General features: G+C 35.4%; 1 protein-coding gene across 2 annotated transcripts in view; it reads right to left on the bottom strand.

Moving 5' to 3' along the window:
* Nucleotides 1-22883, bottom strand: part of ROR2 (receptor tyrosine kinase like orphan receptor 2) — a 152007-nt gene that overhangs the window by 26993 nt on the left and 102131 nt on the right. For both annotated transcript variants that reach the window (XM_066987871.1, XM_013195444.3), the window contains exons 2-4: nt 17307-17384; nt 7763-8050; nt 6602-6632 (exon numbers count right to left, since the gene is read on the bottom strand). In XM_066987871.1, coding sequence (XP_066843972.1) covers nt 6602-6632; nt 7763-8050; nt 17307-17384 — 397 coding nt within the window. The remainder of the gene's footprint in view (nt 1-6601; nt 6633-7762; nt 8051-17306; nt 17385-22883) is intronic.

The raw sequence follows: 22883 nt of genomic DNA, 5'->3' as shown, positions 1-22883 counted from the left end.
CTTACAGCTCGACTGATAAAATAGCCTCCTAGCTATGAGAAACATGACCACTGCTCCGCAGAGTAAAAAGGAGCTTGTCCTAGCCCACAGTCTATGGGTAAATTCTCCTTACACAAAACATCAGCTTCATTTAATTACGTAGGTGGGTACCTATAAGCTATACTTCTAAATTTTGGAAAGCACATCTCTTCGGAAAAAAAATGTTCTTGTGCTTTGGTATACTATGTGCTGGAGCCCCATATATAACAGCAAAGTGGTATGCACTACATTAATTACATTACATGGTCCACCCATTTTGAAGTATCTTGACTGTACCGCTAACCACAAGAGGCAAGGTGCTTCCTCAGATTTAACCCTATGTTAGCCTAACTCTAAAAGCAGACAGAAGTGTAATTAATTGCCTCTTCCTAAATAATTTGAAAGCCTTGTCCCACAGCAAAGTAGTCCCATAAGAATGCTTTCTTGGCTTTGCAACCAGGCTCATGCAGTACAAAGCAGCTGTATTACACTGTAAGGGGCATTTGATTTATCTACTAACACAGAGCTCTATTTTTAATCACCTTTGCATATCCTTGGCATCCCTTTGTTTGGGGGGGGGGGTTGGTGCTGGGGGGGCTCTGAATAATTTAGGTTAGTGGTGGGCATAACAATTGAAACAAAATATTAACCTTTTTTCAGTGTTCCCTGTCAGCTTCTTCCCCTTGTTCTTTTCTTCCTTTAAAAGGAAAGGAAAAGGCTACCGCTTGCAAACAGTTTCTTCAGACAACAAGTTGCAGATATAGAGACACTGGTTTTGGCTCTTGGATGTACATGCACTTCTCAGAGTCACACCTTACAGCCTGACTGATAAGAGAGCTTCCTGGCTGTGAGAAACCTAACCATTACTCTGGAGAGTAGAAAGTATGCTTCCTAGCCCACAGATGCCTGCTTCTACTCCACAGTGCTAAGCATGTTAAACACACACATTGTGTTTAAATCAGTCAATTTTGTAAGTCCATATTGAATTTATACTTCTATCACTAAATAACAAAATGCATAGGTCCTTCATTATTTATTTACTAAAGATTAGAAAAATATTTAATTGGGAAATTAAAGCTGAAGAAATAACATAGTGTGGGAAGAAGCCAGGATCTGGTGTGGCGCAAAGCAACCCAAACCAGCACTTCCACTGCTCTTTAATCTTGCCTTGAATTACACATACTCTAGGTTTTTAATGAGGAAAAAAAAAAAAAAAGGTATTTTTCAAAACCACACATGTAAGATTAGAACAAAATTTTCTCACTCTCCATTATAAGACAGCAGACTACACTTCTTTTGAGTGTATGCTACAGCTCTGGACAGACCAAATTTTCAGTTACGCATTTATTTCTGAGACATTTTGAGCCTTACTAGGATACTACGTAGCTAAATTAAAAATCAATCAGTATACCAAAAAACTTACATTCTAAAATAGACAAGAGAGAAAAACAGCATGAAAAAGAAGTGTGATGGCTGGTTCACTGAAGCCTTGATTTCAGTTCTTTCATTCCTCTACAAATTTCCAGTCTCAGCCTGAGCAAATTGTCAAAGAACATTTAAACCGATGGGCCAAGAAGCAGATCTGAGATGGTGGATCAAAATTCCCTGATAAGAGTCCTAACCCCACACCAGGGTGAAATACAGCCTCCCCTCCAACCTTGAAATTAAAAAGGAAACTGACACACAGGGGCTAGAAAGGAACTGCAGCATGTTCCAGCCAGATCCCCAAATTGGATCGTCAGGAAGCCAGGAAATCTGCCAAGGCAAACACATGCTGTTTAATGTAGACCAGCCTGAAATAAACTGTGCCTCGGTTCCTCATTTGCAAAATAGGAGTAACATTCCTTGTTTTTGGGGGAGAGAATGCACCCTAAATGTTTTGAAGTGATCTGATCACATAATAGTGGAAGGCACAGAATTCCCAAGATTGCCCATCTCCATTTGATGTACAAGAAATGGAGAGACAAAGGTTAAACAACTTGCTGCAATCACATATGGAGACAGGAGCACAGCCAGAAATTAAATCCAGACCTCTAAAATTACAGTCCAGTGTTTTAATCACAAAATCCTTCTTCTTCCTTGATTAAAACGGGAAAGCAGAACAGAAAATATGTGCTTATTCTGTAACTTCAAGATGTTACCACAAATATCATAGAAAAACATATAGACCTCAAATATGGACATCTCTTCCAAGGGTATATTTTGCTGAAATAAAAGACATGCATGTCATTCTGGAGGAGCCCCATCTTTGAACACCTGGTCCTAATGGACCTGATTAAACACTGTAAATTTTGAGTTGAAATAGCCTTATATTAGGTATTAAAACATCTGTCTATGTGAATTTTAAGAAAAATCTCATATGATTTACAAGATTAAAAATGCCATTATCAGTGTGTGAACTGCACTGAGACTAGAAAAGAGTTTTTGCCACTCAAAGAAAAGGAAGGAGTGGTACTGCTGCTGTTCAATTATAAGGAAAGTATTCTTCCCTTTCTAAAGTGGGTACCTTTAGATTCCCAGACAGATCCAGCTAACAAAATTATTTTTGCCTACAGCTACTGCCTTTTTTCTGGAAGACCCCAGGCATGGCCAAGGAGGTGACACCAGTGTGAAGTGCAGTGATGACCCACTCCCTTCCGTCCTCTTTCTCAAGGTTCATAGTCCCTTTTCCAATTTATATTTACATGTAAATTTGTCACATTATGAAGACATACTTGCACCCACCACAAGACTGTAGGACTGCCTGTCATATCATGCAGAAGGTCACCATTGGGGTCACAGCAGTTGTGTGCTTTAGCTATGTGATAAAAGTGGTAGGATATGCAGAACCACAGAGAATAAACTGCCTACACTAGCCTTGGGAAACCTCACCAGGGTTTTAACTCGGATGTTACTAGACTTTAAAAACCTTTTATTTTCCATCATTTGAAAAAACTGTTTTTCCTCAGCTACAATTCTTTTCACATTTTTCTTCAATGGACTGAATTTTAAAATTCTAATTATTGTCCCAAACTGCCTGAATAAAACAAGGCATGTGAGCAATGCAAAGTTGTTCTGAATGGTTAGTACCTAAAACATTCCTCCCTGAACTAATAGCAACTTCTACTTGATGACTATGTTTCTTCCCACGTATTTCTCCTTATAAGTATTCAGCATACAGGCACTGGTAACTGAAAGTTCAGAACCGATCTCAGTGTTCAATTAAAAAAAAAAAAAAGTGAATTTTCATACTTAGAAAGCCTAGTTTCCTGAAACCATATCAGATTTTCCAGAGGACCTTAGAGCCAACAGACTGTTAGGTATCTTCTATCCCAAATCCCCTTCAGGGTGGTTCCACCACAGTCACGGCCTACGTGAGAAAACTCGGCTTCAAATCAGGAATTTGCCTAATGGATAAAATTCAATCTAACTATTCAATTCAAGAGAAAAATAAATTAAACTAGAGAACACAGTCTTTTTAGAATGACATGATCTTGTAAGAGCAATATCTCTGGAAGGAAAGGCAGCTGTTTCTGCTTTCCTACTCTTAGACTTCAAGAGATTAACATTCATTGCCTAATTGTAAACTATTCTAAAATACCATTCTCTGGTATTTGCTACCCAATTATTTTATTTTCTCTCATTCATACCTTTCTGAATGGACAGGACATCTCTCTTCACACGGGAAAAAGTGAATAATGTTAATGATACAAAATATGAAAACGTTATGCAGGGAGAGAAAGGATTCACCCTGCTGTCTAGTCCTGTGGTAGAATTGTCCTCTAGTAGCATATCCCTTTGGACAGCAAAGGCTGGTCAGAGACTATTTTTTTGATAGTGTTTTGATTTTATTTCATATATAAATTAATTTGTAGTAGCTATTAATACTTTGAATAGTTTTAATACTTTTGATAAATAAAGTAATAAATAAAGTACAGAAATCTCTCAACATCACTAGCAGACAGTCAGGGCCCTTTTTTGCACTGGTAAATCCATCTGCATAATGAACTGATCTGCAGCAATTCTTAATTGTTAGATAGTTTTTAAAAATCCACAGCAGAACACATGGATTATATAAAAATACCTTGCTAGATGTTATCTGTATAGGTAAAGGTTTTTATCCCTTAATAATTCATTAGGTATAGTTTTAAAACAAGATACAATTATTTTAGGTTTCAGCGCTTTCACTGAAGCATGTCTCTTTGGAAGCATTAATGCCAGGAGAAACGGCACTCAGGTGGTTCAACACGAGACTATGCTGCACAGCCAGCAAACAGAAAGAGCCCTTTGTTTCACACCAGCCCCTTCCAAGCAGTTTGGTATTTCATTCATCTTTTTCCCCTTTCCTTGATTCAGGCTTACAAGTTGACCTGCACAATTTTATACAAAATATTCATTAAAAACAACAACAACGATAATGATAACATAGTCAGTTTCTGAAAAGAGGAAAAATAACACTGTCAAATACAGCATTTTATTTGCAATACTAAGCGGGAGTCAGGGAACATGGGAATTAAAAAAAAAATGGAACGAAAAGAAATATCGGAAAGGAGGGTAAGATTTTTGGAAAATTTGGTGGACAAAACCTGATGACGTAGGAAGGTGCAAAAAAATTAAATAGGGGCAGGCATTAAATAAGGCAAAAATCTGTAATCCCTGAAAGTTCCTAGACCTCCATTGCTAAGTCCCTCAAGATTTCTCTCTTGACCTTTGATCTCAGCCTGTTTTTCTCAAGTTACAGCTTTCTCTTCAATCTAGCAGATATGCAAAATAAATAAATAAATAAATAATCTACCACTACTGTACTCTTCATTACATTTCCAATGGCAAGCCCAAAAAGATGATGGAAAGCTACTGCTTCCAGGTTCATCCCTCGTACCATTGGTACAGGACCAATTTAGGAGTGTCCTAATCCCAAGCCAGTTCCAGAACCATATGAAATAAAGTTGTTTATTCCTTTATTTTAACCTATAGTTGAAAACCAGTAAAGGTTAAATAACAAAGTGTTCAAAAGCTAGGTAAAGCAGGAATGAAAGATATCTAAGAAACATTAATCCACTTCTCCTTTTAGGGGGCACGAAACCAAGAATTCTATGTCACATATTTTATTTTTTCATTTTAACAGTGTGTGTGTTTTCGTTTTTAAATTATGTCGATATTTGTAAAGTATTAACAAGGCAATGCTCAGTGGAGGAAGATGTTTGAATGATACAGTATTAGAGAAACCAAAAGAAATAATATTCATTATTTGCTTAATAACACAACAGGAATCAAAGTAAAACCTGGTTCCCGGCCTTTCACCTTGTTCTCAGAGCTCACTACTCTTCAACTGTGTTCAAGAACTGTGTTCTTTGAACTTCAGTTCAGTGCTTCACTATGCATATTTTAGTTTGCTATCTCTTGTACCAGTCTCTGCTTCCCAAACCTGTAAAAGATTGGACGGCTTCCTGGAATCTCACTATTTTACCCTTTGTAGAGCAGGTGCATAACAGTTTTTTTAAAGTAAAGTGCTGTATAATCTTAAATAGGATTTCAGTGGTTCCAGAAATTATTACTTTATTTTTAGTATGCTGACTTAAACAGCTGTTTTTAATCTTCAATCGTTAACAATCAATTTTAAGAAAAAAATGAAACCTTGTGAAATCTTTACAATGTTGAAATCCTTTAAATTAATTTGCACATTCTGTGCATATATAAAGTACAAGAATGTGTACTATGTGTTATTACTTTTATACATGTAAGATTGAGTAAAGTATCTGTAAAATGGATGCTGTGGTGGTCAGTCCACTGCAGCAATTTAAGGAATTTCCACTCAAGGCAGTTCAGTGGTCTCAAGCACTGACCAGTTATGTATGTCTTAAAAACACCCATGCATCTTTACAAATTCACTTTTATCCTTATTTTGAATTACTCCATTCCAACTGTAACTTTATGAAATTAACGCATAAAAAGGCCTTGTTGTGTTCCATATGCCTTTAACTGATATGCTGCAGAATCTATCTTAAGAATTCACAGTATGTATTATTTAAATTAAAACTAATAAAGCAGAATACATAGAGCTGATCCAGTCATAAAGATGAACTTAGATCTGCAAGTGAACAACTAAGTACAACTAAGAAAAATCAGCCAGTAACTACTAAAGTCAAAATGACACTAACAAATAGAGGTTATCTAACTGCTCAAAGAGAGGATTCTAGTTTTGTTTTACCTGACTTTTCAAACTATAATAGTATAACATAGATAAATTTACAACCACAGCAACCTAAGCATTTTACCCATTCATTTTTAACCACTCATCCAGCCCATGCTTGCCCTGTAAACAATTAGTGTTCAAACATCATGACTCTGTGGTATTTTCATTGTCCTAAATATGAAATAAGCAAGAAGAAGCTATTTGAGAATATTTGATCAAACCCAAACCCACAGTAACACAATGCTATCCCTGTCAGAAAAGGTTTCAGTCATTCTGTGAGTTTTCAGTCATATTAGATATTTTTAGTAAACATACTGTGGTTGCAGGCAGTGTTTACTGAGTTTATGAACCAAATTCTTACAGAGAAAAATTGGTCAGAGTACATTAAGTAATTTTCCAAAATGTACTTACTGAAGATTGTGATTTGGGCTGTTTGTTGGACCTGCAAACATAAAACAAACAAACATTGCTGGCAAGTTTGGCTCAAGGACAACAGCATAAAAATTAAAAAAAAAAAAAAAAAAGGCAACCTAAAGCAAACTGTCTCTTTAAGGAAGGTTTGTCTCAAGATTCAAACAAAAGCCTCTGGGTTCCTGCACATAATTACATATTGCTATTTTCAAGACCACAAATAAAAATCACATGAATCTTTCTGTCTGTTCAGGCAGCAACTTGAGTGGACTTATTTTTTGTTGGAAAATATCTGCTGCCATAAAAATATAGGCTGTTAAAAAGACAATGTGTTATCTTGACACATCGCTTACCTCTTACTAAGCCTCACCTGAGCCTTACTATCAGAGTTTATGGTATGACAAGGGTATGCCCTTAACCTTTCTCACAATGGGAACAAGGTCTGATAGCCAGCACTTAATGAATCACTACAAACAAACTGTGGAGTTAGTTATTATCACTATAAAACTGGAAGACATTTTAGGAAAACATGTCTTGAATTATTTTTTCAATACATCAGAAGCACAAGCAAAATAAATAAATGAAAGCTTTGCTTGCAAACTGAATGATCAAGTCTTCAAAAAACAATAAAAGTACTTCTTGAAGGTGTAGCGTAGGTGCAGTGGGTCTGTTCCCAAGGGGCAGACTTTGAGGCCAGTTTTCAAGTAGCAGTACCAACATGATATTTCACAAGGATAGGTACAGCACTATTGAGCATCACAAAGAAAACAAAAACTGCTTCTCTTCAGTGTTGGTTTTTTTTGTTTGTTTGTTTGTTTTGTTTTTTTTTTTAAACAATCTGTGCTCAGCATTAAAGTGAAAACTTCAGGCAATGAAATGTTACCTTTTAATACATTATTCTTGCACTTAAAATTTTTTCTTCGCTACATATTTACAGACTTTTCCATCTGTATTTACTTTTTTTTTTATTACTGGTGAATGGGTATCGAGTTCAACCATGAAGTTCTGCAATGGGGGAGAGGCCCCTGGCAATGGCTTTATTTATTTCTTTTCATTGCTGAGAATTCTTAAAACATCATATTCATTTCTTATTATGCTATTGTGAAAACTAATACCTAGCCAATAAAGTAGTCTGAGCAATTATATAAGCCAGGAACTCACCAAGCCTTACAAACAATACTCCTGTTGCAGTTATCGTCTTCATCCCATTGGAAGCCACACACTGGTAGTATCCTGTATCCGTGGTATCAAGATCCTGGATTCTCAGACGTGAACCATAATCTGTTTTTCTTATGATGATACGTCTTGGCTCCTGCACCACAGGAGCATCATTTTTTAGCCATCTGACATTTGGAGACGGATTTCCTGCTACCTTGCAGTGGAGGATTGCTGTTTGCCCCTGGACTACAGTGATATTGTTTACTGGTTCCAAAAAGGTCAGAAAGTAACCTGTAAGGGTAAGAGGTCAGAAAAGATCAAACTTCACTTGAGTTGGGATAAAAGACTGCCCAAAGGCACATTTTTATGAGTCCATCTTGGAAACAGTTTCAGCTTTCTTTCAAGGATATATGAATAGATAAATAAATAAATATACAGTTCACTGTCCTAGATAAAGAATAGCATCACACTCCAATTTGTCTTTTGTGATTGACTTCAGGTTTGTCTGCAGGTAAGTATGCAGATTAGGAGGTCAAACATGAGTTAATACCATTACATTTCTATCTCCTTTCACCTACTTTGAAGCTATATTTTTAAATTGATAATAGGCTGCCATTTTTTTTGTCAAGTCCCAAAATAGTGCTAAAATGGACAAAGAAAAGTTTGTATGTATATTGAGTAAACAGGTATTGTGGATTTTAATTTTATAAATGAAAACTAAAATCACTAATTTGTGGTTTGCTGAAAGCAAAGGGCTTGTCAGGAAGCCTGTATGCTGTATTGGTGATCTCAAATGATAAATGGAATAATTGACAGAAGAACGATGTGAAAAATTTGGTAATCATAAATTCTGTAGCTTATTGCTTTTAAATTTGAGTTGGCATTAGAAGTCCTGCAACTGAAGTGCATCACACACTGAAAGCATTCAGTTCCACTGAAATAATAATGACATTGTCAAAACAAGTGAGAAAAATATTAATCTGTCATGTTCATATGTTTCCTTTCATGAATTTATCTAGACGCCGAGCATTACATATACTTCATATTGCACTTCACTTTTGTGTCAGTTAGATCCAAATAAAAAAGTAACTTTGATGCATGTCCATATGTGCCATTTCCTATCAGATAGATTATTTTGCAGTTGTCTAATTAGGAAATAGCATATCACTGTATAGGAATCTAACACCAGAATGCAGCAGTCAACATTCTCAGTCTAATTCCTGAAATACCTTTAAGAAAATTGATGCTCTGCTTTGATTTACATTTGACATAACCATGAAAATCAGTTCCTCTGTAATGGCTAGGGGTAGCACTGGAAAAGGAAAAAGTGGCAGTAGAAACATCAGAATATACAGAATTTGGAAAGCCAAATTTTGCTGAAAAAATGGGTTTTACTGAGTATTACATTGTTCTATACAATTGGCATTTCAAAAGAATTCCTGCTTTACAGTACAGTATGAAAATACAATGGAGGCAAATGTGAATTTAGTATGTCAGTAAACAGAAAATGAAGTAAGATCTAAATACATAATCTCTGCATAACATTACAATCTTAAGGAAAATTAGTTTGTTATCCTTTTGCTTATAAAATGATAAATTATTCTGTCTGCAATCTTACATTAACTTTCCCTGTTGTTAGCCTACTATTCCTTAGTGGTCTTTAAAACATTTTGACAGAACACAAAATATATGTATATTAAAGCATTTTGTTAAAAAAAAAAAAAAAGGAAGAAAATGTGGGGGAGATACATGAATGCTTTCTGCCAGGTCTTGCTTAGGATTTCTTGTCATTTACAGTTACATTTCACAGCTGCAGAGTTGGAATAACTAGGATGACAGTCTGGCAAGTAACAGAAAATTAAATTACTGTAAGCAAGAATGTAAGCAAGGTCCCCCCCCCAAAAGCAGAAAAGGAATTTCCATGCCTATTTCACTTTTGCTCATTATTTAAAGAATATAAACATTTATTTTGCTACTTTTTCATAATCCCTATGTAGCTTATTTTCAAACAGTGCAGTTGAGGCAGAGTATACAGGCAGGAAGATAAATCAGTTTGCATTAATTTGAAATATGTTTGAAAAAGAGTTGCCGTAGTCAATAAAACCAATTGAGTTAGAAGAACCAATTTATGAAAAGAAGTGGAAAAGTAAAAGAGAAAAAAAAATTAAACAAATTCTTAAAAAAAAATGGGGGGGGGGGGGGGGGGGGGCCCACTGAGGAAGTGCAATGACATCCAGTCATGTCAGTGACAGTAAGTTGTTTGGTGGAAGACTGGAGCCACAACATGGGGCCATGAGAGGCTGGACCACTTCCAGCATGGAACCAGCACAGATGTAGTCACTTAGCTCAGAGCTGCTCCTGATCTCCTGACTCCTATGAAGTGAGAGAGGCAGAGAGGATGCTTTCCATGATTATGGGGCCAATTCAGGTGCTGTAAGCTGACAGTCACTGTGGTTCTGCAGTACAATTTTTGTTCTTAACACAGAGGAATGTGAGAAGCCTACAATATTCTTGAGCTATTTGTCAGCTTTTGTGTCATTGACCATCTTATAGCTTGCTTAACCGTCTATCTCTATTTCACTTTTCCTGACTTAAAATGACCTGGGTTGAGTCTTCAGCTGAGGTTAGCTATGGATATTACATTTAAATTAATTCATCTGAAAATAGACATTAAATTTACTTATTAAGATCAAGAATTGTTATTAATTCAAGACTAAATCCACGTTAAACCTTGCTGTTATTCCAATTAAACTAGAATTACTATAGGAAGCAATTTGGTCTATAGCTTTTAAAACAAAATATTTCATATGAATTTATGAATCAGATCCCACTAATAATGAGAACAAAACTATTACAACTAAAAGCAATGCCAAAGATTTATGGACTAATTCAGACCCAGTGTGATTAGATGCACTTCCCCTGAAGTCAGTGTAACTGAATCCATTTCCTGCAGGTCAAAATTTGGCTTTAGTTCATTACTCCTCCTGCCAATTTTATTTTGTGCAGTGTTTTAAATTACCCTGTTATTACAAATCAAGTAATAAATATTTTAACCTACCGAACTTTGAAGCGCTCCTGTTTTCTTCAAAGTTCTGTGGAAAAGCTTAGGAGCATTAGGGCAACATGAAGGCCTATCCATTGCTTATGTCAGTACCCTGAAGTGTACACTCTGCTAGGTTTGTTTCCTCTTTGAGAAATAATGCTGAAGTCTGGCATTTATATACTTACTGAATCTGAAATGATTGTATGGAAGAGTGGGCAGCCATTTCTTATGCTGCCCTGTTATTTGGCATCCAATTTAGACAACCCCAAACTGCAAATCTTTCAAACAAAGTGGAAAATTTTACCAACCATATTCTTAAGAACATTTTCCTTATTTAATTTCTGTGGTGATAATTAGCAGTTACTTTTTGTGATGTACGGCACACCACAAACACTGTGTGGACGCCAGCTTGATGAAATGGTTTGGAGAAAAAACAAACTGGTTCCCAGACTAAAATGGTACCCAAACAACATTAAAAGCAAACTTTTTCAATGTAGCTCTCTCTCTTAATAAGTAAACATTCATTTGGACAAGTACAGAGGAAAATGAAACATGAAAACGCTAGGACTTGTATTTTATTTAACTTGCATTCTATATTCTTTGTTCTGTAACAGACAACTAGATTTTAAAAACTGAATAGATTTGTCTGTTTTAATAGTGAAATATCTATGAAACAAAGAATAAATATTCTCTATAAAATGCTTTGAGCTTGCTATGTGCAAAAAAGGCATTACTAAACCTGTAAATGTCATGTTAGAAACAATTCTATTTCCTTTGGAATACAGGTATTCAAATAGATTTAAAAAAAATAAAAATCCAAGTATAATGGCCAGCAGTTTTCTGTGTTACACAAAAACTGTTTTATATACAGTCTTTTTCTGTACTCTGGCTTTGTTCCAAAGTTCATGAAAATGAAGGAAAATGCTTCCTTTGCTTTCAGTGGTCTTTGGCTTGGTTATCAGAATGCTTAAAGTACTACAAAGGGAAAAGATATCTGACGGATGTCTCTGCATTTGCTGTAGGCAAAGGTACTCTAAATTAAATTTCTCTTTTATTATGGTTTCTAACATAGTGTACAACCGTTACTAATAATTGTTTTGCTTGAACGGAGTAAAAACTGTTCTGTCAAGAAGCTATGAGAGAATAATACAACTTAATCTATATATTATGCTATACTATCATACTGTATGTATCCTGTGAATAAAGTAGCTTAGGGAAATGACTGACATGAATGCTGGAGAACTCTTTCATATTTTGAAATGTCTTTGTTACGTTGCCAGTCCTTCATATTTTAACATGAAATAGATTTGATACAAATATATCAAACAGAATTCCACAGCAAATCAAAATTAAGATGACAGGACTATTTTGCATGTTTTGGCAAGAATATAAAAATAAACTTTTCCCACATAGGGTAAGAACATCAAATCATTGTGATATGCACAAAAACACATATTAAGCTAAAAACATAAAGAAAGCAACTATCACAAAAACCCTACATACATACTATTTTTCTTCTTTTTATTTATATTATTCTGGGACTTAGATGTCATAGTTATTGTCTCAAACCATATGTGGCATGCTTGTCATAAACACAATACAAAATGATCATTCTACTTGTGTTATTTTAAGATCTTAGCTGTGATTCTGGAGTTGGTTCTAAAAAAAATCTCTCAATCTTTTTAGTTACTCTGAATCAAATTAGTTCTGGCTTAGACGTTTTTGATTAGAGTTTTGATTTCCATTTTTGTTAGTTGCTGCTCATTTTCCCTATGCTGATTTTAGAAATAACCAACCATAACTAATTTTCAAACTATCACCATGATCACCTACATGAGTAGCAATTATCAAAAACTTGCAGCTATTTATTTCAGAAATTCTTAATCACTTATGAATACTCCAGTCTTAGGATATAGGAAGATATCATCAATGTTACTTTCCAAATGTAGAAAGTAAAGCAAGGAGAGTTTAAGTGACTTGCCAAATTTACACGTGACCTAAGTGGTTATTTGTACAATACTATTCCAAGTTCCACATGTCCAATTTCTGAAAGAATGGAAAATATGAATCATAAAGTGCTAGATACCTAAAGATAAAACAATATCTTCAGAGCAAATGATAATTACATATATATTTTATCACCTTTCAAAATGCACGTTCTCTGACATATATGCACTTAAATAATTTTAAATGCAACAGTCAAAAAAAAAGCATAAATCCATCTCTTCAGTATTATATATCATAAGTTGCAACAGCATTAGCTTTAAATACTAATCATTTAAAATCATCTTTTATATATATAAAAAATGAAATTTTATTTTCTGCAAAACTGCATCCAATTCAAAGCCTTTTTTGGTTCATCTTGTAGGACTTCCCAGTTTTCAAAACCATTAGAAATATATATAACATCATTTGCTTAAATAGCAATGTGGGATTATCATTCCCTCAACTCCTTGCTTTTTCTTTATTTCTTCCTCTCCATGATTTTCATTTTTGTCTTCAAATAACTCATAGTTAGTTTTGCAGGCTGTAAAAAATAACATAGGCTCTCTTGCCCCAGCTTCAACTAGCAACTTTCTGTGATGGCATTTTCTTTTAAGGTTAATAATACTTTACATCCAACATAATATATTTATATATATATACATATGTATTTTTATATATATAAATAATAATGATGTATCTATATAAACCAATCATATTTCCATTAGGAGCTAATTCACTTTCCAGTAATAAGACATAATTTTTGACTTAAAAAACATACTTTAGCTTATGGAATAGCATAATGTTAACAGTGTTCTAATTTTACAGGTAAAAGAAATGACTTAAAGATGACACTACTCCCGAAGGTACTGTTATGAATACAGTAAAGAGTATAAAACATTCAAAGAATTGACGGGTAATCTATAAAAATATCAAAGTGTTGTGGAGTGTTCTGAGCTTATCTAAGATCAGAACACTGTCATAAAAGATAAGAAAGATGAAGATTGCTGAAATACAAAGCACTTCTTTCTAGAGTTTTGGACAGCAACACTGCTGAAAGTACAAGAGCTTAGGGGACACATATCATACCATTGCACCTCAATAGATGGTGAGAGTCCAGTAAAGTGGTTCCTTCCACATATAAATCAGGACTAGAAACACACTGAGAAGCACCACTCTAATAAGGAGAGGGTGGAGAAGTCTAAGACTCCTCATTTCTTGCACAGACTTTTCTAAAATGTAAAACAATCTTCTCAATTCTTTGCCCTTTAACTCCAGTACGAAGATGAGCAATCTATAGCAATATATTGAAGCCAGGTTAGGAAATACAAGAGATGTTTGGCAGCTCTCCTAAAATACATGAGTAGTTAAGGAGACTGAGTTATACATTGCCACATAATGTTTCCAGATGAACTGATACCTTTACAGCCTAATTTAATCCCATTATTTGCACCCCATTTTCCTCATACGATTTGATCTCAATGTACAAAAATGCATCCACAAGCATGTAAAATAAAATTATTATCACATACACTTTGGATCACATACACAAGCAGCTGGATACTTCAGATATACTTTGGAATAAATTACAGCCAATTCGGGAATAAAGAATTTCCATTGAAATATTGCCACAGTCTGAACATTGTCCCTCACACTTAAATCAGTGGGCTTATGCTCTCTTATTAGCAGAAGAAAACCTATTTTTGAGCAGTACTTTCTCATACTTAGAGGGATGAAGCCCAGGTGTCTTACTTAGATTAAGTGTCCTACTTGGTGGAACTCATTGGACTGGGAAGAGATTTATTTACTTATTTATTTATTTATCTATCATTCCAACACATCCAAAAGACCTCCAGAAGACCTAAGTTCTCCTACAGCAAAAGCTCACTGTTCCATTCTGGTTCCAGAAAAACATTGCTCAGAGGCAGTGCTTTTTTGGTGGCAGTTCAGGTATTTACTTAAAGGAAACAGGTAGGTAAATTTTCCTTGTTGGTAGGTAAATTTACTGGTAGGTAAATTCTCCTTGATGACTGAGTCATGGTCCTATCCCATCAACTTTCAGAAGTTGTTGTCAGAGTGAAGTTAAGTCTGTTCAGAACTAGAAGGCTGGTTTCACTTGAATGAACAGACTTACAACTTTTTTAAAAGTTGCATATTATTAATAATATCTTGCTTAACCTGGTTACTTCTGGAGACAGAAACATTTTTCAGGGTTTCTGGAGGATTTTGAGGACAAAAGTGACCTACACAGTTCTGCAGTGGATCTAACCTTCGCAATATTGAAGCTTGTTTACTATTATTTTCAGGCCTATTTTGTGTCAATTCTACTAACAGAAAAGAAAAAAAAATAAAGGTCACAAACAGATTATTATAACTAAACATTCCTCAATGAAGAAAAGAAGGCCAATATGGTGGAAGAAGCTAAGGACTCTTTCTAATTTTCTCATGGTACACACAAATTTCTGAAATATAAAAATGAGGCAAAATGAGGCCACTTCCAGACCAGATATGCTAGAAACTAGCAACTGATTCTATACCAATGAGTCATATAAGAACAAGGGTCTCTCTCTTTTTTTTTGTTTCTCTGAAGAAAATAAAAATCCTTATGACGTAGAAACATTTGAGATGTGATTAATTACTTCCTCAGGCAGGTATTGCCTGTGGCTCTGAAAAAAAAAAAAAGGAAATAACTACAACTCCTTTCTGGGCAAGAATTTAGCAAGTTATGTCACATGAAAGAAGCATTTTCTTTTATGGCTGCATCCTTAAAAATTCGGACATAACAAAAGAGTAGAATGGCACCATCTTACCAATTAAACAAGTCTGTCAGTTGCAGTTAAAGATTAACATTGACTTTTTCCCATCAAAAGTATTGGGTACTTGAGTGTGGAGTAGATAACACAACTCTAGCATACAGTGTTGCTGACACAAATGACAGTTATTTAAATTATTCCTATAATGGAAGACAAAGTTGAATCCTCTAAAATAATTTGGGAACTTCAGCAAATAGAAAAAGGCTGGGAAGAAGAATGTCCTGAGTTTACCCGTTTACCCTCAAATGGGAGGGACAGAGTATCTCACATCAATGAGCAGATCCTGATTAGAGAATCTTTTAGTTTCTCTATGTTTATCTTTCAGTTTCTCCTATGTTTGTCTTTCTCTGAAAAGATAAACATGTCATTTTTCTATCCAATTAAGCATAGAAATTAATGGAAGATTAACAGAAGATTCTGAAAAATCTTCCAATAAGTACAGTCAAGGTAAGAAATCTAACTTTCAGATGAAGCACAATAAAAAAGAATTATTTGATATCAGACATCTATGATAGCATACAGTGACTGTATTCCATGGTCCCCTCAAAATTTGAGATCTCTGAAAAAGAAGTTCTGAGAATATCTGGCCAGCATCTCAGAGCTTGGTAGATTTCAACATGTTCTCATCTTGCTAAGACTGCTAATGGTAAGTCAGAGAGCATTTTTTTCTAAGTATAAAGGTTGACATATGGAGGGGGGTGAGGAAAAAAAAAATACACCAGAAAGTATAAGACAATCCTTATACTTAGAGAAAATGCATCAGGGAATGAAATTCCGAAAGCTAGACCCCAAATGGAATTGAATCTGGCCAGGGATGTCAAAGAGAGCAAGAGAGGCTTCAATAAGTACATCAGTGACAAAAGAAAGACTAGGGAAAATGTGGGCCCACTGTTGAACAAGGTGGCAAGCCTGGTTACACACGACAGGGAAAACGCTGAAGTACTGAATGCCTTCTTTGCCTCAGTCTTTACTTTATATAGCAGTTGGATCCATAAAAAGAAAAAATCTGCACTACAAGTTAGAAAGCATGTGTTTCTTCAGGCGAAATACTGAAAGTGCTCTGTTTTATGAAGTTATGCTACTTATTTGGAATCACAATTTGCAGTAAATTTGTGATTGCAGTGCATGCGTAAAGGAGAAAATTTACAGATCATACCATTTGGATCTACACTTTAAGTAATAAAGTGTAACACAAATTTACATTAACCAACAATTTATTATAAATTCTGTTATTCCAGTCTGTTAAAAAAAAATTGCTAATGCTCAGAGTTCCTTAAATTGTAAGTACACTTGTGTTGCCACAGAAGAATAAATTAAAGAGGCTAGATTTAATTATCTCAAAACAAAGATATTCAGAGATATCTTTAAATTTACCTATAAATGCCAAGCGTGGTACTGTACAAACTCAGATCATATTCATGGCACCTACCTGACGAACAATGTAGTAGGAAGGTAGTAATAACCATACATGTTTGGGTCAATCAAACAATCCCTCAGTGCAAGCCTTAAGAACATGCTTAAAAATTATTTTTTACAGACTCCTGTAACCTCACTGTTCCTGCTTAGAATCAGAAATATGAAGACATACAAGGCTGCCTGTCTTACAGAGATGTATATACAGATAAGTGAAAACAACAGGATTTTTTTGGTGCTTTGTAAAGTATGTTTATATTTTGGCAGAAAAAAACAGAACTACAGTTAATTTTACCTTTAGGTGTTGGAATTGGTCTCTCAAGTCCATCCACATGACCTAAGGGGTCATTTGAATCTGGAATTTCCATTTCACCTAGGAAGAAAATAACAGGTTTGTTTAAACTGAGGTTCTTACTTAATCTGTCTCTTAAACTGAATCATGATAGTGAGTTCAGCTAACTTATGCAGGCCAAATCCTGGTTCCAGAATAACATACAGGTAACACCTAATAGCAAGACAGTTTTTATCCATACCAGTTTAAAAAACATAACAATAAATCAGTTCTGTATAACACCTTGTGCTTTACAAGCATGGGCAGCATTAAAAAAAAATTTAAAAAAAAATATTCCAGTTCTCACCAGAATGAAGTTCACACATTTTTAAAAAAAAAATCATGTATTTCCTGATAGTTTCACTGGTCCAGCAAACTAAGTAGTACCTGAACTTTACTGACATTCTCAACAGTGAAATGGCATAAATCTGTTTCTGAAGTTACATTACAATAAGTTAGATTATATTTTTAGAGGTCAGACTCACCATCTTTGCTAATTTTCTTATCCTATTCTCAGACACATCTCTAAAATCTATCTCCCAGAAACAAAAACAAAGCAATGAAAAATTTTCCCTGATGATTTTACCACTTTTTCAAGTACTGAGCTATAGTGAACTCATTATCTTTCCTCAAGTATTCCAAATACTGATGAAACTTTCTTCTGGACTTTCTTTTGTTTGCCCTCGTTGCTTATGTCTAGCATATATCAGAGCAAGACAGAACTAATGTTAGTCAGCTATCAGTTCCTTCCGACAGCAAAAAACACTTCCATGTTCCTTTGCTTCTGCAGTTCTTAGGAAATCCTGACCATTATAAAGTGGACATTCTCCTGTTTGCTCTCCCTTTTGAAAGTATTATTCTTTGAGGATAAAAGCTAAACTTATAAATAAGACAAGGTTATACCATTGTTCTTACTAAAACAACTTCTCAGATCCCCCATATTTTTGTATTCTCACTAATTCACTTTCAATCATCCAAATTCCCTATTGTCTTGCTGTATCACTAAGAGACAGCATATAAATCTAAGGTTATCAGGATCCAAAGTGAAAAATGTGGTACTTGCTGTAGATATTGCTTCGGCAAGGGTGTTCATGGTGACATTTTGGACAAAACAGAACTCGAGAAAAGGTTCTCACTCTTCCTTTTGCCCTCATAGCTCTTCCTTCTCACTAAATAAATCTTATAAAAACATTCTGGCTGCACGCCACAGTGATGAAATACAATTAATGACATCTATAACTCCCCCTGCATTACGAAAGAAGAATTAAGACTGTCACCATTATTTTTGAGAACAAAAGATTTAGCTAACTTGCCTTTAAGTTTATTGGGTAAAACACAGAAATCAGAGAGATCCTCTACATTATAGCAGGTCTGCACTTAAGTATTTTTTCTCAATCCTCGCACTTTGTCATTACTTCAGCCGTCCCTTCATCTCATACTGCTTGAGGCTCCTAGTCTGGTAGTGCTTCTGATGCCAAATGAATTGTGTGCTCATTCCCTGACACCCCAGTTAGAGTAACGGTAAAGACAGTGCTATACATATGGTAAGACACTCTCTTTTGAACTAGAAAGTTTAAGGCTTGGGTAGACATGATTATGTGTGAACTGATAAAGGCATGTAAGGGGTGCTTCTGTCATATATATATGACAGAATATATATATATCAGATATATCACCTCTAATTTTTACCAAGAAGCAGCTAGGCAAGTTCACCTTGCCTCTGATTGACCTCCTCCAGGTTCCACAAGGAGTTTAGAGGGACTTCAACATTTACCAGCCACAAGGAAGATAACAGTATGATTTCAGACCAGACAGTGGAGCAAAAGGAAGAATAGGAAAAGTAACTGTTCTTTCAGTCCACAAGCACTTGGACTTGGCAAATTCAGATGATCATAATCCACCACCAGTATTCATTGCATGAAAGATTATTTATAGAAGTTCATTCTTAGGCACACTTTATTACTTTATGCTTAGTCCTCCAGAATCCCAACTGCCCAAGATCTGAGTGCCACTTTTGCTTTAATGCCATGTGTTCTATTTTAAAAGACTTGTTTTCATTTCTTCAGTCAATTAGGGAGATTCATAGCAGGAAAAAGCATTAACTCAGATAAATTAGCACAGAAATATCTTTCTCTTTTTCCTTCCTCCCAAACTCATCTCTCACTCTTTTTTTTTTTATTTGAAAGCTTTTCAGAATAAAGATGGAAAGAGGAAAAAAAGCATTTGCTGATTTGAAATATGTTTCAACGATAGTTTTGTGTAATTCATTCTCATGCTTGATATGTTTATGTCTGGTAAAAACATTTCTCTCCAGATGTGCTTTATGAGAGGATAATTACAAATCATAGACAGCACCTACGTGCAAAGTCTTTGTAACTAACTAATGTTAAGACTGAAAATACTTTGTGTACTTTGTAAATTATAAATACAAAACAGATCTGTCACTTAAACTGTTGCTTTTATGAAAGAAACATCTATATTTTCTGCAATTTGCAAAATTCCACTTAGACCACATTCAATATGAATTCCCAAGCTTAAGATTGAATTTACTGAACCATAAGTTAAAACACCATGATGTTATTATCAGCATTAAAAATTAATCTTTTGTTTTTTGTTTTTTCCACCAGAAATGCTTATGGATCAGATGATCAAGAAAATGCTGCAACCAAATAAAATCTTTTCCCTTTGTGTTAAACAGAATAAAAGAATCCTACAACCAAGAAACTCTCCAATGAAAACAATATGTATTCTTGTTGAATATAATTTTCAGTGCTTTCTGAATTTGAATTCCTAACTTAGTACATTTATCCTGCAAGGAGAAGATCCCTTGTACTTCCATCAGTAGATGGCTAAGGTTGGAAGGGACCTTAAAGATCATCTAGTTAAATCATCTAGATAATAACCCTCACTGTCATTTTTCCTTAACTCCCTCACTGTAAGGCAGATGCACCCCAATCATGTGCCATCACCAATTTTCCACAGACATATACATCAAGTTTGCTGTCTTATACAGCTAAAAATCAGATTTTTAGCTTGCATGCCTTTTCCCATTTAATTTAGTCAATATTCCGGTCTGGATATCCCGTTTTACTTTTCTTCCTACTTTCTGTATTTTTTCCTGGCATTTTTTCACATGTTCTGCTGCTGCCAGAATGGGAGAAAATCTACAAGGATGGAAAAGGAATGACCAAAGGTTACACAGGTATCACATTTGTCTTATGAGGAAAGACTAAGCAAGCTGGGCCTGTTCAGCCTAGAGTAGAGGAGATTGAGAGGGGATCTTATCAACCTCTACAAATATCTGGGGGGACAATGTCAAGAGGATGAGGCCAAACTCTTCTGAGTGGTGGCCAGTGACAGGACAAGCAGTAATGGGTATAAATTGAACCACAGGAGGTTCCATCACCATATGAGGAAGAACTTCTTTGTGGTTTGGGTGACAGAGCACTGGAACAGGCCACCCAAACAGGTTATGGAAACTCCTCCTTTGGAGATATTCAAAACCCACCTGGATGCCATCCTGTGTAACATGCTGTAGGTGACCCTGCTTGAGCAGGCGGCTTGGACTAGATCATTTCTGGAGGTCCCTTCCAATCTCAATCATTCTGTGATTTATTTTCAAAGTAAAGAAAGTGAAGACGTGGAATGAGAGTGAAAACAGACCTGGCTGAGAATGATGAAGAGAAATGAAAAACAATGCACATGGGGAAAACTTTTTCTAAATACCATCTTTTTTCAGAGCTAACTATGATAACTGAGGAACAAGATCTTGGTCTCAACATTATTAGTTCCATCAAAATTGAGCTCAGCAGCAGTAAGAAAAGCAAATCCAATCAGTGTTGTGTATACCTCAGAAAGGAATAAAGGATAAAACTGAAAACATCATTATGCCACTGCTGTATAAATCTAAGCCATTCTCTAATACATTGAACGTTGCATGTTGTTCAGGTGCTCTCATCTTGAAAAGGGGCACAGAAGAGTTGAAGAATTTCAGAGAAGAGCAATGAGGATACTAAAAATTACAAAATAGCTTCTTCACAGCTGCTAGAATTCTGGGGAGAAGATAGCTGAGGTGTATGGCAGCAAAGTTTTTTTGAGTCATGAGGTTCTTGGACTATTCAGATTCAAACTGTTGTCTCTTTTACCAACCTCTCGATAAAAGACATAGGGGTATGAGGGAAAAACAGCAAAAGACAATTTGAGAACAAGTGAAGGGTAACATTTTCTCAGATGAGATGTAGTTTGGTTGTGGACAGAGATCACATGGAGTATAGGTGAGACCAGGCAAGTTCATGGAATAAAAATCCATTGAGCACTAACTAATCTACAGAAATCATATGTTGGTGAGGAAATCCCTGAGCTCAAAATGGCTGGAGGCTAGGAATATACCCAGAAGTACTACTATACTTGCCAGCCCCCTTCTTACCCTTTTTCTTCAGCATCTCCTTTTTGTTTCCATCAGAGCCATGTCACAGAGCTGAGTAGACCTCTGATCTGCTCCAGTATGGTTGCTCTCATGTTTTTCACTTACACATATTCTCTGATCAGACTTTAAATACATGACAGCTTATTTCTGAACACCCACTTCTTCAATCTACATTTGCAGTGACTGTCAGGTAGAGAAGATGACCAGTGTTTGCCCTCCTTGTGCACTACTTGAACGGACAAGACTTCAGCATAACCAGAACTCAGCCTGAATGCAGAATCCCTGTATGGGGTAATGCACGTTCCAGATTTACCACCCGTCAGATCCTCAGGAATACCCCTCTTTTCAGGGACCATACCACCAAGTAAAATGTAGCTACTGTAAATAGTACCTCTTTTATACTGCTTACTTACACAGAAAAAAATCTTAGGTTTTCAGGGCAGGAGAGGAAGCTATTTCAATGTAAGGAAAATACGAACGTCAAAACACAAATCATACTTAAAGTCAATGTTCAATACTTCTGATGTACAAAATACAAGTTAATATTACTCAATCTCTGTGACATACTATAGCAAACTGCAGAAGAAGAAGAAAAAAAAAAGCAATATATAAAACATTTTTCCAACTGAATAGAAATAGTTTTCCCTTCTCATGTGAATTCCCTTCTCCTGACAAATATGAGAAAGATTTGCTGAGTGACAAGGATTCTAGGGCAGGTAGATTCACTACTTCATTTTAGGCACTGATGACCAACATAACGCACAAGAAATCATCCTGCACTACTGAGACAGGAATGCTCTTTCACACACTTGAAAAACTAAATTGCCTGGTAAACAACACCATCTTAGGGTCCATACACCGTTCATCATAAAATAATTAATTTTTTCCTTCTGAAATGGTTATGAGTTTACACATCATTCATTACTTGAGAGGTAATTGCAATAAAGACATTTAAAAATGTTTATGGCTATAAACAGACATCAAAACAATACATTAATCTTCATCAAAAAGCCAGTCCCAAGCAGGCAGTTATTATAATTAATACCAGGGACAAACCAGAGCCTCAGCCTCAAACAGGAAGAGAATAACAAAGTCAGGTATTTTCAGCCAGAGTG

This window comes from Anser cygnoides, chromosome Z, assembly GCF_040182565.1.
Source record: "Anser cygnoides isolate HZ-2024a breed goose chromosome Z, Taihu_goose_T2T_genome, whole genome shotgun sequence".
In the NCBI taxonomy this organism is placed as follows: Eukaryota; Metazoa; Chordata; class Aves; order Anseriformes; family Anatidae; genus Anser; species Anser cygnoides.
Note: the sequence above shows the minus strand (reverse complement) of the source record. Positions and strands in the feature narration are given on the sequence as shown.